Genomic DNA, 14,172 nt, shown 5'->3' on the forward strand with positions numbered 1-14,172 from the left:
TTACCTAGAGAGAGCCCACACCCCTATCTAAGAACTGAAGAGCGTTATCGTTGCCTGCCTTCACCGCACACCCAACAACGAAGCAGCTTTAACTCCACCGAGCAGGACATCGAAAGGAAGTTGGTCGCTCACCAGGGACAGGACAAGGCTAAGAAAAACAAGGGCCTCACCTCCTAGGCTCAAGGGATGACGCAAGGGATTGATGGCGACCAAAGCTGTACAGGCCAGATTCTCTAAAGCGGTGCCCCACGGAGGTCGGTGCCCCACGGAGGTCACGACGTGAATGCCAACACCGCTTGCCCGAAAGACGGAGCAAGGTTTTCACCTAGAGAAGAGCGAGGAGGACTGGAAAAACGTCAGGACGACGCCTCAAAGGAGGGAACGACGCCTAAGGCGTCGTCGTCGTCCGGTTGGCTGAGGGCCTACCATGCCTTTTGCCGACGCAAACCGCCTAGCCCCACACAACCGACCTGTGCACCCGTCATACGTCATCGAACCCAATACATCCCTACCTGAACAAGCCTATGACTTCACCAACCCGCAACTAAATCCGTGTCTGTGCCGACGATTCTCTGAACCCAAGGAACGATTACGACGGCCAAAGCGATTACGGGAGCCCTCTTTGGAAGGCCGCACCACTGTCTTCTTGCCGGTGCTCGAGATGCCTTGCGGCAAGGCGAACGCCAACAGTTGCGAGGAGCTCATTCGTCGTGGATTGATTAACACTAATTTAAACTTGTAATTACTCCCTCCATGTGTTTTTTAATAAGACGAATGATTAAGCGTAAACATAAAAGTCAACGACGTCATATAAAAAACATAGAGAGAGTACTAATTAATTACAAAATTACTAATTACTCATCCAGTGATATTCAGCTGAGAGCTAACCAACCAAACACACCCTTAACTAACACACGCCGTTGACACCTTCAAAATGCAGCCTTTAGTTGTTAGTACTTCTTTTTCTTATAAAGATAAGTGCAGTCAGCAATACAACACTAGCTACGCCACTAGTCAAACCCGATCGTCCGCTATATTACACTTGTAATCGAAGTCAAAAGCCCAGCCGGCCATTCCCAGCTAATAATCATGCCTCAAACCTCATTGCTTCTCATCCTGGCCTCGTTGCTCCTCCTCTGCCGCTTCGCACACGCCGATTGCGAAACGGCCACATGCGGGGAGGTCACCGTGAAGTACCCATTCTGGCTGAGCGGCCCTGATCTCAATCGGTCGGCGTCGCCCGCTGCCTCCTGTGGCCACCCGGCCTTCGAGGTGTGGTGCAGCAATTATGGTGTGGCGTCCTTGAAGGGATCGCAAATCCTCGTCCTCACCATCGACTACACCAACAGCTCATTCATCACCTCCCACAAAAGGGTCGCCGACGGCAGCGACGGCGTGTGCCGCACCGACTTCAACATATCCTCCAGCCTAGCCCTCAGCCCGTTCACGATCAGCAGCAGAAACCGCGCCATCTGCTTCCTCTACGGCTGCAACGGCACGGGGCCACCGGAGGTCGACAGCCTTGTGAACGCCACCTCCGGCTGCGGCAAGCCCATCTACGCGTACCTCGGCGGGAGCTTCGACCGTGACAAGCCACCGGCGATCCAAGCCGGGAACTGCACGTACTCGTACCTGCCGGTGCTGGGGTCGGAGGCGCCGGTGAACTTGACGCCGGCGACCAACTACAGCCGGCTCTTCAAGGATGGGTTCGCGCTGGAGTGGCCCAAGAACGGGTTCGGTGACTGCGATGCCTGTAACGCGAGCGGTGGGCAGTGCCGATACAACAACGACTCCGCGGCGTTGGAGTGCCTCTGCCCCGGCGGCAAGCTCAGTGGGACGACATGCGCCGGTGAGCTCCCTTTACTCCAGTTTCCTATGATTTCCAGAGCACAAATGATCTTTAAAGATTGTTAAATGCTCGTTCTTATTGCTAAATTCGTACCACTGAAGTTCGTGGTGAGATACTTTAGACATGTAGTTATCAGTCAATGCTGCATAGAGACGACTGCATTTAAAGCGCGAGAAGACTTTGGACATGTAGACGACATGGTCATAAGCAGAAAAGCTGGTACTACTTACGTTTAGTTTTAGTTTGTGAAAATTCTTGAGTTGAGTTGGTTAGACATATCATATGTTTGATCGGATGTTAGAGAACTATTTCGACAACTAATTAAACTAATTAGACAGGGTGTCAGGAAACCACGAGATGATTTTTTTAAAGCCTAATTAATCTGTCATTAGCACATGTGAGCTACTATAGCAATTGCTTATGGTTAATCATGAACTAATTAGACTTAAAAGGTTTGTCTCATAAATTCCTTCCAAACTATGCAATTAGTTATTTTTAACTATATTAGCAAAATGCACGTGCGTTGCACTGGGCTAAGTTAATTTTAATTGTAGAATTAAAATAAATTTTAAAAATAAGTTTTAAAACTAAATTACGTGTTGAGTCGGGAATAGTAAAGTGCGCAAAATAATTGATTTGGAAACATATGTTACATTGTGAATATTATAATTGAGAATAGTTAACTGTGCTCAATATCATAAATAAATTAAATAAGATGGGTGGTCTTTCGAGCGGCTAGTGTGGAAAAACAAATGGAACATAGCAGCGCTCGCTTCATCGGCAGCGACGCATTGGCTCCATCATAGTCCTAGTAGGTCCTTTCACGACCGCGATGACTCCATGGATTCCGATGAGATGAGATTGGAGAGAGAAGAGAGAGGGAGCAAGGGTGTGAAGCAAAAGAGTGTTTTGGTTTATTTTGTGATGAAAAAATGGTGAGCGTTTTTTTCAATTATTATCGCACTGTTGGGGCGCTCTATTTTATATAGGGATTGAAGGTTAATCGGGATTAACGGTGGAATCGGACTAAACTTAGGAGAAGTTGAGATTCGTGACCAGGTGATAAAGATTGATTTAAGCTGGTTCATGCACAGACAATATTCGAAGAAATAGTTCGCGAAGGAGAGGAGGAGGAGCACATGTACGTTGCTGCATGCATTCGTACGTTCAGTATCTCACATGCATGGACAAGCTTGCTGGCTGGTTTGGCTACTGATCGCATGCACACAGATGGCTTGGCCTCGGCTCAGTGGCAGGTTGGTGGAGCAGGCTGGCTCCAGCTAGCCCAGACGGCAAGCGAAGATGGCTGACGGTCCAAGTCAGCCCAGCGAAAGCAATGCATGCAGGCCGGTCACCAGTGGAGGCACGCGCACAACTCGGCGTCGCTGGCAAGTGGGGCCTGCAGGAGGGAGTATGACGCAGCGGAAGGAGCACTCGCGGAGGCAGTTGGGTCGCTGACGGCCAGAACCAGAGGCACGTGCGTGGATGCAGTTTTTGGCATCATGCGGAGAGCGCGCTGCACGAGAGGCGTGGAAGAAAGGGATTCGAGGGGCCGAGTCCGGAGGCGACGCGGGACGTTGCCGCTGCTGACGTCATCATGACACATACGGATGACGTCAGATGAAAAAGTTCGGCAGAAACATTATCGCTTTTTATAATAGTATAAATTTAATGTTATATACATGTGTCCAAATATTTAATGTGACGAGTGAATGCGAAAATTTTTGGGACTAAATAGGGCTTTATTTTAACCATTATACTTATCCTAAAATAAGTTAATTTCTGGATAATATCATATTAAAGTTTGTAAAAAATGAGTAAAATCATTGGAAATAGGCATAGTAGGGAATAATTAGCATGATGCTCCGCACATATTTTGTGGCGACCATCATTATAAATTATATTTGTTGATGTTCGGAATTATCAGTAATATATGGGGTGGCTAGAGAGACGTAGAGAATGATGGTTAGGATGAAGATGAAGATTTACTCAGGTTTAGGCTCTCGATTGATGAGATAATACCCTATTCCTGCTTGGAGATAGTATTCGATGGTATGCAAATGTGTCTCCCTTGGGGGTGACTTCTAACCGATCCAATACAGATAATGTTGTCTTCCTAAGTCGATACCCCTAACCTGTATATACATGTACATATTACAGAGACCCCTAGTACATGTATCCCATAACAACCTCTGGAGTCAAACATAACCGCGCAAATCATCCATGTAGATTGTTGATCATCAGGTGTATCTTCACACAATATGTTTGAATATGTTCGAGTGCTTCCCGAAATCCCAAGTGCTTCTCGAGTACTACATGATGATTGTAGAGGCTGTGGATGGCTCTGAATAAAGAAAAAAGATAGGTGTAGCCTGACTCTATGTTTAAATGCGAAACAATTAAATATAGAATCTAATAAAGACTATATGGAAGTTTAGGTGCATCTTTCGATGCACCTAATAGGTGTAGCCCTGACTCTATGCTTAAATGTGAAATAGTTAAACATATAGTCTAAAGACTATTATCCAAAGGCATACTTGAAATGAAATATTGAGTATCCTGACTCGAGCAGTTCTGGTCCGAGTGCTTATGAACCCGAGTGGTACCAGCTCAGGTTGTTCTCTCCTGAGCGATTTGAACTCAAATGGTTTGGTGATAAATAAATAATGTGTATCCTCAAACAGATAATTGAAAAACTACCTTGCCTAAGGAGTAGATAACGTTGTTTCAGCATAATCGTTACAACTGAGTAGTTAGCACCGAGTGCACTTTTGCTTACTCAAGTTTTAGGCACAGGCTTAAATGGCGCATTAAATGCCTTGGGTGTAATCGAACAATATATGTGTAAAAAATAGCCGTTGGCCTGTTTTTGATACCCAAAATTGTAGGAAATTACGAAATTTATGTTATCGTTTAGGCTAATCATAAAACCGTAGTTTCTATTTGACATGGTATTGAGTGCGCCAGCACTGGGCTTTAAGCACCGGCCCGCTAGACCCACGAAGGACACAACAACACTTAGACGTTGTTTGGAGAATCGAGAATATTAATTGGGCTGTAGCTTTCTCGAGAATATTAATTGGGCTGTAGCTCTACAGACCGGTAGAGCATCCCCAACAACTCATCTAAATTTGGTCATCCATATCTTTATTTGGATGATCATTTAAAACACTTTCATCCTTCGTATCCCTTTATACTACAGCAGATCATCTATATATGACATCTTCTATATCTATTTGGAGGATTGGAGAGAAAATATCTAGATATAGAGTTTCTCTCTCCTAATATGGATGACATCCAAAAATAGATGATGAGATAAAGGTTCTGCTGTAACTTAACTTTTACTCTTCATTCTATATTTCTAAAATAGAGGACGAGATAAATGAACGGTCGGAGATGCTCTTGGACCCAGGAAGCCGAAGAGCCACGGTCTTTATATCTTTGTCGTTGTCGCTCCATCTTCTTCCCCTCGCCTTTGTCGTTCATCCCGCCATTCTCTCTCTTCAACCCCGTCGCCGTTTAGTCTCCCTCCAACCCAAGGCCGCCTTGCGCTTGGTGACCTTGCTTCCGCAGCCAGCCAACTCCCCGCTGCCTAGCTCCACCATCTAATTTGAGATCCGTTAGGGTTTTAGCATCCAATTGACGTCTCCGAAGGATTCTGGGAAGGAACTCCCCCTCGCAGCGTGGCAAACCTCCATGTTCATCTTCTCCCCTTGTACTTACTGCCAAAAAAATTTGATAGACTTCCTCCCCTCTTCGGAATAGAAATAGACTATTTCTACATAGGGAAAGTCGTGTGCAATGAAAAATACAAGCATGATTTAGCGAGGGGTTTTTTCTCTAATGTAACCAGAAATAATTATCTACTCCATCCGATTCATCAGACTGTTCCGGGTTCGAGTCCCGGGCAACCCATATAGAAAGGACATGCATCATCACGTTCTTCTCAGTAGACAGCATGAGCCCAAATCTTCTGCGTGTCGATCAACAAATAGCGCAAGTCTACCTAGCCTGATCACTTCCGCTGCAGCATGCTTCCGTTCCCTGCCCCTGCGTGTCCCGTGCTCTGCCTAACCATGGTACCGCGAGCTCTCCCAGTAGCTAGCTCCGCCTTTGACGCCATAAACGCGACCACATCGGCGTTCTGCGAGCCGGCGAAGTGTGGGAACCTCACCATCGGCTACCCATTCTGGCTCGCGGGCGCACATCTGGCGGAGTGCGGCTACAGAACTTTTAACCATGGAAACGCTTCCCTCAAGAAAGAATTCTGGACGTACCAAATCCAGCGCATCTTCTACCACAACAGCTCATTCAGAGTCACCACCAAGGCGCTCGAGTGCAGCGGAACGGCGTGTCGCTGGCGTTCATCTGTGGTAAGCTCGTTTATAAGCTGCCGTTTCCTGGCAGAAATTGAGCCATAAGGTGTGGAAGTTTTGTGAATTTCTTTGGAAGCCCAGCATTCCAAATAAGCCGTACACATTTCCTTACCCAGGCACCCAGCAGCTGTTGTCCTAGCTAATCACTTTATAGTCAAAATTTTAATACCTCAAGTCTCAAGATACAGAGTAACTGGAGATATTAAATTTTACATTAAAAATATGATATGTCCCGGTGTTTTCTCAAATATGATAAAATTGATCTATTTTAAATAAAAGATTTTTTCTAAATTCCCAAAAGAATTGAATTTTCAAACATCTGGCAGCACTTCTGTCAGAAGAAGGTTCATGGTCACAAGAAAAGCAAATGAAATAATAGAGTAGTTATCCACACAGAAATTCTAATTCAGACAAGACGGCCTACATATGACCGTTCATTATCCCTTGTATCCAACATGGGTTACGAAGAATTACTTCATCAGTCAAATGATTAGTTCACTAACTCGAAGATATGGATAGATCATATACAGAATGTCAAACTTCAAACATAATACTTCATTTCTTTAGGACAACATCAAATATTCTTCACTTGATATTACTTTTGTTAATTAAGTGTGTGTTATTGCAGGAAGCAGGAAAAAGACCAGGAAGGTCATACTAATAGGTATGCTAAAAACATTTACCGTTGAATCGTAAGTTAAAAAAATTAAGCAATCATATCCATAATTTATGTAATCTTATGTCGTTCTGTTCAAAATTTTAAAACCTAGTATTGAATGTGACACAACCTAGTAGTACGAGTATGGACATATTCACTAAATTTTAAATATTTTGAGATGGATGTAGTGTAATACTGGTTGGTTTGGATTAAATTTCTATCCATTTTTCCTTGTAGATTTTGTCACCTTACACTTTTATGATTAATATGAAAATCCAGTGATGTTCATTCAAATTAAATGGTCATAGTATAACATTATGAATCTATAAAATGAAATAACATGTGCTTTAATCTCAGTTTCGACAGCAGCAGCTGCAAGCTTGCTCTTACCATGTATATATGTGCTCGTATGGCATAGGGAGGGGAAAAAACTACGGTATGTCCTGTGCACAAAGGCTAGCAGCACCAGTGAAAAGAACATTGAGAACCTAATAGTATCTTATGGATCCCTAGCTCCAAAAAGATACAAGTACTCAGAGGTCACGAAGATAACATCATTTCTTAATAATAAGCTTGGAGAAGGAGGTTATGGTGTCGTATTCAAAGGAAGGTTACAGGATGGTCGTCTAGTTGCTGTGAAATTCCTACGTGATTCAGAAGGAAATGGAGAGGAGTTTGTGAATGAAGTCATGAGCATTGGAAGGACCTCTCATGTCAATGTTGTCAGCTTATTTGGGTTTTGTCTGGAGGGCTCAAAACGAGCTCTTCTTTATGAGTACATGTCCAATGGTTCTCTAGACAATTACATTTACTCAGAAAGTCTCAAGGAAATTCTGGGATGGGACAAACTTTACAGAATAGCAATCGGAATTGCTCGTGGGCTAGAATACTTGCACCATGGTTGTAATACACGAATCGTCCATTTTGATATAAAGCCTCAGAATATCCTTCTAGATCAGGATTTTTGCCCAAAGATTGCTGATTTTGGTTTAGCTAAATTATGCCAAACCAAAGAAAGCAAGCTTACAATGACAGGTGCTAGAGGAACAATTGGATTCATCGCTCCTGAAGTTATCTATCGAACCTTTGGAATAGTTTCAACAAAGTCAGATGTGTATAGTTATGGAATGATGTTGCTAGAGATGGTCGGAGGCCGAAAAAATGTCAAACAGATGGTTGAAAATTCTAGTGAGAAGTATTTTCCAGATTGGATTTATGACCACTTTGCTCTAGATGATGGACTACAAGCTTGTGAAGTCACAGGTGAGGTTCAGGAAATTGCAAAAAAGATGATTTTAATTGGCTTGTGGTGTGTTCAAGTAGTACCTATGCATCGCCCAACAATGACCCAGGTTTTAGATATGTTTGAGAGAGGTTTGGATGAACTGGAAATGCCACCGAAGCAAAATTTCTGTGAATTACTGTAAGATAACTTCTCTACACATTCTAACATGGACTGGTAATATTTTCAATGATGCTCATCTAGCTATTTGCACTTTTCAGAGAACATCCGATTCAAATGCGGAATACAGACAGCACAAGTTGTGCTAGAAGTTCCAAAGATGCCCAAGCTGTTAGCGAAGTGCTAAAGGTTGAGGAGATAAGCTTAGTGAATTCAGAAAATACTATAGGGACTACCAACTCTGCGAAAAGATGAACCTACAGCATTAAGAAATTAAGACACCAGGATCGGATTTTGACATTATATCACAACACATTAACGGAATTTCTTAGTGTGTTTAAGGCATTTGAATCTAAGCTATTGCCGTTTCAATCTTTCATGTTTTAGTAATGATGTGGCTACGGCCATGGCTGCAATATCTGTAAGATTTAATTGGGTAATTGATCTATTTAAATCAATTAAATCAAATAATTTTCAAGGATCATTATGCTAAGAGTTATATGTGTTAAATACCTCATGGGTAATCAAGGAGAATGTGACAAGTTTTGAGAAGTAATCCAAGGATTGGTTATGGAATAATAACTAATGTCAATTATATATAATTCATGGTTGGTTCACGGTGGAGTAGTGGAGTATGGTTAATGGATGATTAATGATAAATTACTCTACTCTCTTTGTCTCCATATTCCATGAGTTCCTTCCTATTTATCTTCCATTCCTCCTATAAAAGGAGAATGGATCTGATCTCCCATGCACGTAGAAAACAAAGAAATACATGTCCACCTTAGTTGTTACCTGGTTTTTCCATCCCATTGTTTGGGTGCACATGCGCCAGGAGAGCGGGCCTCTGCCTCCCTGATCTTGCACTGAGAGGAGAAGGTGAATCAAGTTTTTGGGGAACACACTACGCGACTGCTCACTGATTCACTATTATATCCTCTTCACCATGGCTACCGGCGACAACATCAATATCAACACTGACAACAGGAGCGGCAACAGTGGCAATGGTAGCGGCTCTAGAAAGGGAACATCAACGGCAATGGTGTTTCTAGCTCTACTTCTGTTGTAGTTGCACCATCTGTTTTCTTCACCTTCTCAATTAATGTTTTGATTACTTTGCTTCTATACACAAATGAGATAGACATGCATGTTCCTTCTATTTTCAAATGGTGCATGTCTATTTGGTTTATCTCTTGTGTTGAGAGTAAATTGTTTTCTATAGTCTATATTATCTTTATGATTTACGTTGTTTATTTCTGGATTAAGTCTTAAGGAAAATTGCTAATATTTCCAACAATATCTAGCATTGACAGTCAGTCCTTTCTACTTACTCTTTACATACTACGGAAGGTCCAATGAGCCAATAGCCAATTAACCAAAAACTTATTCAAAACAATGACTATCAGCTTGAGCTTATTTAGTTTTGTACTTGAACTAATTTAATTCTTCATCTCAGAAACGGGTAACCTATCTTTTTGCTTCTGCAACACATCAAAACCCAAATAGTCAGAAGTCAGGACTGACAGAAAATCAACCAAATGCTAATGTTCACCTTCATACCACCATAAGGTTGGGTGCACAACAGAGCAGCATCTTGAATTCTTGATCACAAACACTGGGTACGGTTGATATACGCGTGGCAACAGTTTACAACGAAGTGACAAAATTACCACATTTTCCACTTCCCAAATTGATCTACCCGCAACAACTAGCATAAATCACACCATCACAGTGCCAAAAATTTCAAGGGAAAGTACTACACAATCAAAGAGTAGGTTACCTGATGGTTTCCTCGGAGGAAACAAAGAAGAAGCAGGCACCTGTTCCAGTCTAAGCCTCTGGGCCAAAATCCTGAACCTCACTAGCACTCACTGCAATCTCACTCCGGCGCATCTGCTCGACCAATGCCTCGCTCAACGCGGCAAGTCCAGGCAGGACGCCGCCATCTCCACAATGCTTGTGCTGTAACCCATCCCCAAATCCGCCGCCGCCAGCGCGGCCGGGGCTGAGACTAGTGCTGTACGGAGGCTTCCTCCATGCCCACAGCCGAGCGGACGGTGTTTGCTGCTGCGGCTCTCGACCGCAGTCCTACAGCGCCGCCGCCGTCGACGCGCCGCCGCCGCGAAGAACAAGGGCAGCACGGGCGATGGTATCACTGATGGGCCCAAGCGCCAGAAAATTGGGTGTGGCCCATATTAATAAATTTGGCCCATGCTACACGGGTTGAGCCGCAATCTGGGCCTTGACCAAAGAGGCCCAAAACTGCAAAACGACGCTGCATTCGTGCTCCGAACAATCTCCGATTAGGCCCAAGTTTCGGCCGGAAGACCATTTGATAAGCGGAATAAGTTCACTGGAAGCCTCTTAACTTAACGTCGAGTCTATCTAACGTCCCTAAACCTCAAAATCAGAAATGTATAACCCTAAATTCGTGTAAACCGTTCAAACGAGGTCCTATAGCAGTATTGACTGACTGGTTTCGATCGCTGAACTGACGTAAGGTACGTAACCGGTTTTGACCGTTAGATATTTCAGTCTAAATACTTTTTATAGATAATTTGAGCATGGTGCTTTGATCAATCAAAAGGGTATATATTAGCATGGAGAAAGAGTAATCAGGACTTAATTATTATAAGGTAGTTTAACGGCGAGTGCACGGCATACCCGCACCGCCACCGCTTCTTGCTTTGCTTCCGGGAGGGAGAAGTGCTTCTTGATCACGGTCAGGTCAGCGAGCGCCCTGGCCGGGTTGTGGTGCACACGTACACCCGCTTCCTCAGCGGCGCCCCTCCTGAAGCAGCTACGCCTACAGCTGCGATGATGACGCCGGAGTCTGCTCCCTTGCCGACGAGCTCCTGCTGCTGTGACCGGAGTCACCGGACGCTGCTCTTGCGTTGCCAGAGCTTCCACGGCAGGTTGTGACCACGGCGGTGGCGCTGCAGGTTCTTCTCGCGCTAGAACCCCTTGTTGCAGACCTCGCACACGAAGCAGTTCGTCGCCACCAGTGCGGATGTGCCCTCGGGGGGTGGCGGCTGGGCTGGGGCGCAGCCGACAGGGCGAGAGCGGCGCAACAAGGGAGAGTAGAGGCGGCACCGGTGGCTTCAACCACGTCGGCCATCATCCCCGCCGCCTAGGAGCTCCAAAACGTGCTTCACGACGTCGTCGGGCGACAACTTTGGCCGTGCGCAGGGAGCCGAATGCGATGCGACCTTCTTCTACTCGCGACGCGGTCGCCGGATGAAGCGGTTCTCTTCCGGGGCCTTATCCAACGGCGGTGGGGGCGGCAGTGACAGTGGCACGGACGACGAGGCTTTCGCAGCCGGCGCCCGCAGAGAAGGCATGAAGAAGAGAGTAGCAGAGGGAAGGGAGAGAGATTAAGAAAAAAGAAGATGAAAAAACTTAGCCACTGACTTGTGGGCCCACTATACGCCACATCAGCGAAACTGGGCAAAAATAGAGCTGATACTGTCATGGGACCTCGACTGAACGGTTTATAAGAACTTAGGGGTATACATTTCTGGTTTTAAAGTTAAGGGACATCAAATAGACTCGACGTTGAGGGACCTCTAGTGAACTTATTCCTCGATAAGCTGCTTTGAGAAACGGCCCAACCCAACTTGGATAGGCTGCGTGGTAGTATACCTGACGGTTTTGCTATAAATCACATAGTGATTATTCTTTATAATTGTACAAATGCAACTATAATATAATTATTATGATGTAATTACGATCTCTGTTCATGAATTTAGGGGTATACATTTATGATTTTGAGGTTAAGGGACATCAAATAGACTCGACGTTAAGAGACCTCTAGTGAACTTATTCCTCGATAAGCTGCTTTGAGGAACGGCCCAACCCAACTTGGATAGGCTGCGTGGTAGTATACCTGACGGTTTTGCTATAAATCACATAGTGATTATTCTTTATAATTGTACAAATGCAACTATAATATAATTATTATGATGTAATTACGATCTCTGTTCATGAATGTTTGATGTCGTTGACTTTTTTTATATACGTTTGACTATTCGTCTTATTCAAATTATTTTGTCAAATATATAAAGCTATATATATATATACACACACTAGCATATCGCTCATACGTTGCAACGGAATTTTATTCACAAATATCATTAGCATGTTAATATGTAAAGGTAATAAAAGTGATTTGATATATAGGTCTTAATTATTTTTTCTTTTAGAAAATGGGAGGGAGTTGGTAGTGAGGTAGGTGACAAATTCACCACCACCCACCACCACTACTCATATATATATATATATATATATATATATATATATATATATATATATATATATATATATATATATATATATATATATATATATATATATATATATATATATAACAATAAATAAAATGATATAAAAATAATTAATAATATGTACTTTTTTAAATAAGACGAATAGTCAAACGTATATAAAAAGTCAACAGCGTCAAACATTTAGGAATGGAGGGAATATAATATAACCAGTAGATAATTGAAATATAACGGTATGTAATCCTAATGTGATTAACATGTAATTCCAATATAATTAACACTAAGCGATGGATATTTTTTAAGACTTGCATGATAGTTACATGCTAGTTAGTAATTATATGTTAGTAATCACTATAGTTACATTCATATTCCCTCCATCCCAAAATAAGTTTAGTTGATATAATCTTTGACTCTTCATCTTATTTAATTTCTTTTGATTAATATTTTTATTACATGATAAAACATGAATAATACTATACATATGATTATTTTTATTCTTTATAAAATTTAAATAATATAAATAGTCAAACGTTGGACACAAAGATAAAAAATAAAGTTTTTCTCGGACGAGATAGTATGACTTAAAAGAAAAAAAAATACTCCCTCTTACTGAAGGTGCCCACTCACCTAACACCCTACCAGAATCTCTTGCTGATGTAATCAGTTAATCACCACGTACAGTAATATGCAGCAATGGTGATTAACATGCAGATTACACAGGAGCAGTGGCAACTGCCAACCCAAGGAGAGAACTCCATCGATCTCGATCTCGACCTCCGCGTCGTTTCACACAGAAGAATAGTCCAAGAAAGTGACCATGGAGATGACGCATCTGGTGTACACAACCAAGTCAACGAACACACATCGTTAGTACATGTGCATCCTCAACCCGACCGATCGCTTCATCTATATACGATGCCGCACCTCACCTCACCTTCTTCCTCGCCGCACCGGTAGATATCGCACCACCAACCGTGGGTGTCCGATCGATCGATCGATTCATCGGCGTCGGCGTCGCGCGCGGGATGGGCACTCATACGCCATTGCTGCGGCTGCTTTTCGTCGTCCTGCAGGCGGCATGCCTGCTCGCGCCGCGGCGGGCGGCGGCGGCCGTGACGAGCTGCGCGCCGAGGACGTGCGGGAACGTGACCATCGCCTACCCCTTCTGGCTGCCGGACTCGCCGTCGTCGGCCTCCTCCGAGCCGTGCGGGCCCGCGGCGTTCCAGGTGAGCTGCAACGGCAGCCGCGCGTCGCTGGCCCACTCCTTCCGCAGCGGGTACAAGATCCTCGCCGTGTCGTACGCCAACCGCACCGTCGTCGTCTCCAACGACAACGTCCAGACGGACGCCAGCGGCTGTCCGGTGCCCAGGATCGACGTCTCCGCCAGCCTCAGCCTGGCTCCCTTCACGGCCAGCCCGGCCAACAACCAGCTCGTCTTCCTCTTCAACTGCACCAGCAGCAGCAGGCCGCCGCCGGCGGGGTTCGTCAACGTCACGTGCCCTGGAGCGCAGGCCGTGGTCCGGCTCGACCCGAGCTACAACAACTCCGCCGCAAGGGCTGTCGCCGGCGGCTGCGACTACGCCGCCGTTCCGGTGGTGGGCGTGCCG

The 14,172-nt window shown here is 44.4% G+C and overlaps 1 protein-coding gene across 2 annotated transcripts; it reads left to right on the forward strand.

Moving 5' to 3' along the window:
- Positions 1-1,082: 1,082 nt before the first annotated feature.
- LOC102710256 (LEAF RUST 10 DISEASE-RESISTANCE LOCUS RECEPTOR-LIKE PROTEIN KINASE-like 2.1) lies at positions 1,083-8,815 on the forward strand. 2 transcript variants are annotated; one of them, XM_040527724.1, is made up of 5 exons: positions 1,083-1,849; positions 5,262-5,295; positions 6,272-6,279; positions 7,250-8,306; positions 8,387-8,815. In XM_040527724.1, exons 1-5 carry the CDS (start codon positions 1,090-1,092, stop codon positions 8,538-8,540), a joined length of 2,013 nt encoding a protein of 670 aa, XP_040383658.1. In that variant the 5' UTR covers positions 1,083-1,089; the 3' UTR covers positions 8,541-8,815. The 2 variants fall into 2 exon arrangements, with proteins under 2 accessions (XP_040383658.1, XP_040383656.1); XM_040527722.1 differs by lacking the exons at positions 5,262-5,295; positions 6,272-6,279; positions 7,250-8,306; positions 8,387-8,815 and adding an exon at positions 2,944-3,570.
- The last annotated feature ends 5,357 nt before the right edge of the window (positions 8,816-14,172 follow it).

The sequence above is a fragment of the Oryza brachyantha genome, chromosome 1 (genome assembly GCF_000231095.2).
Source record: "Oryza brachyantha chromosome 1, ObraRS2, whole genome shotgun sequence".
In the NCBI taxonomy this organism is placed as follows: Eukaryota; Viridiplantae; Streptophyta; class Magnoliopsida; order Poales; family Poaceae; genus Oryza; species Oryza brachyantha.

Excerpts from the sequence above, each read along its gene's own strand:
- LOC102710256 (XM_040527724.1), top strand. The coding sequence starts at position 1,090 with ATGCCTCAAACCTCATTGCTTCTCATCCTGGCCTCGTTGCTCCTCCTC. Across the intron at positions 1,850-5,261 it reads CAGTGGGACGACATGCGCCG|GAAGCCGAAGAGCCACGGTC; the intron begins GTGAGCTCCCTT and ends TCTTGGACCCAG. Across the intron at positions 8,307-8,386 it reads CAAAATTTCTGTGAATTACT|AGAACATCCGATTCAAATGC; the intron begins GTAAGATAACTT and ends TGCACTTTTCAG.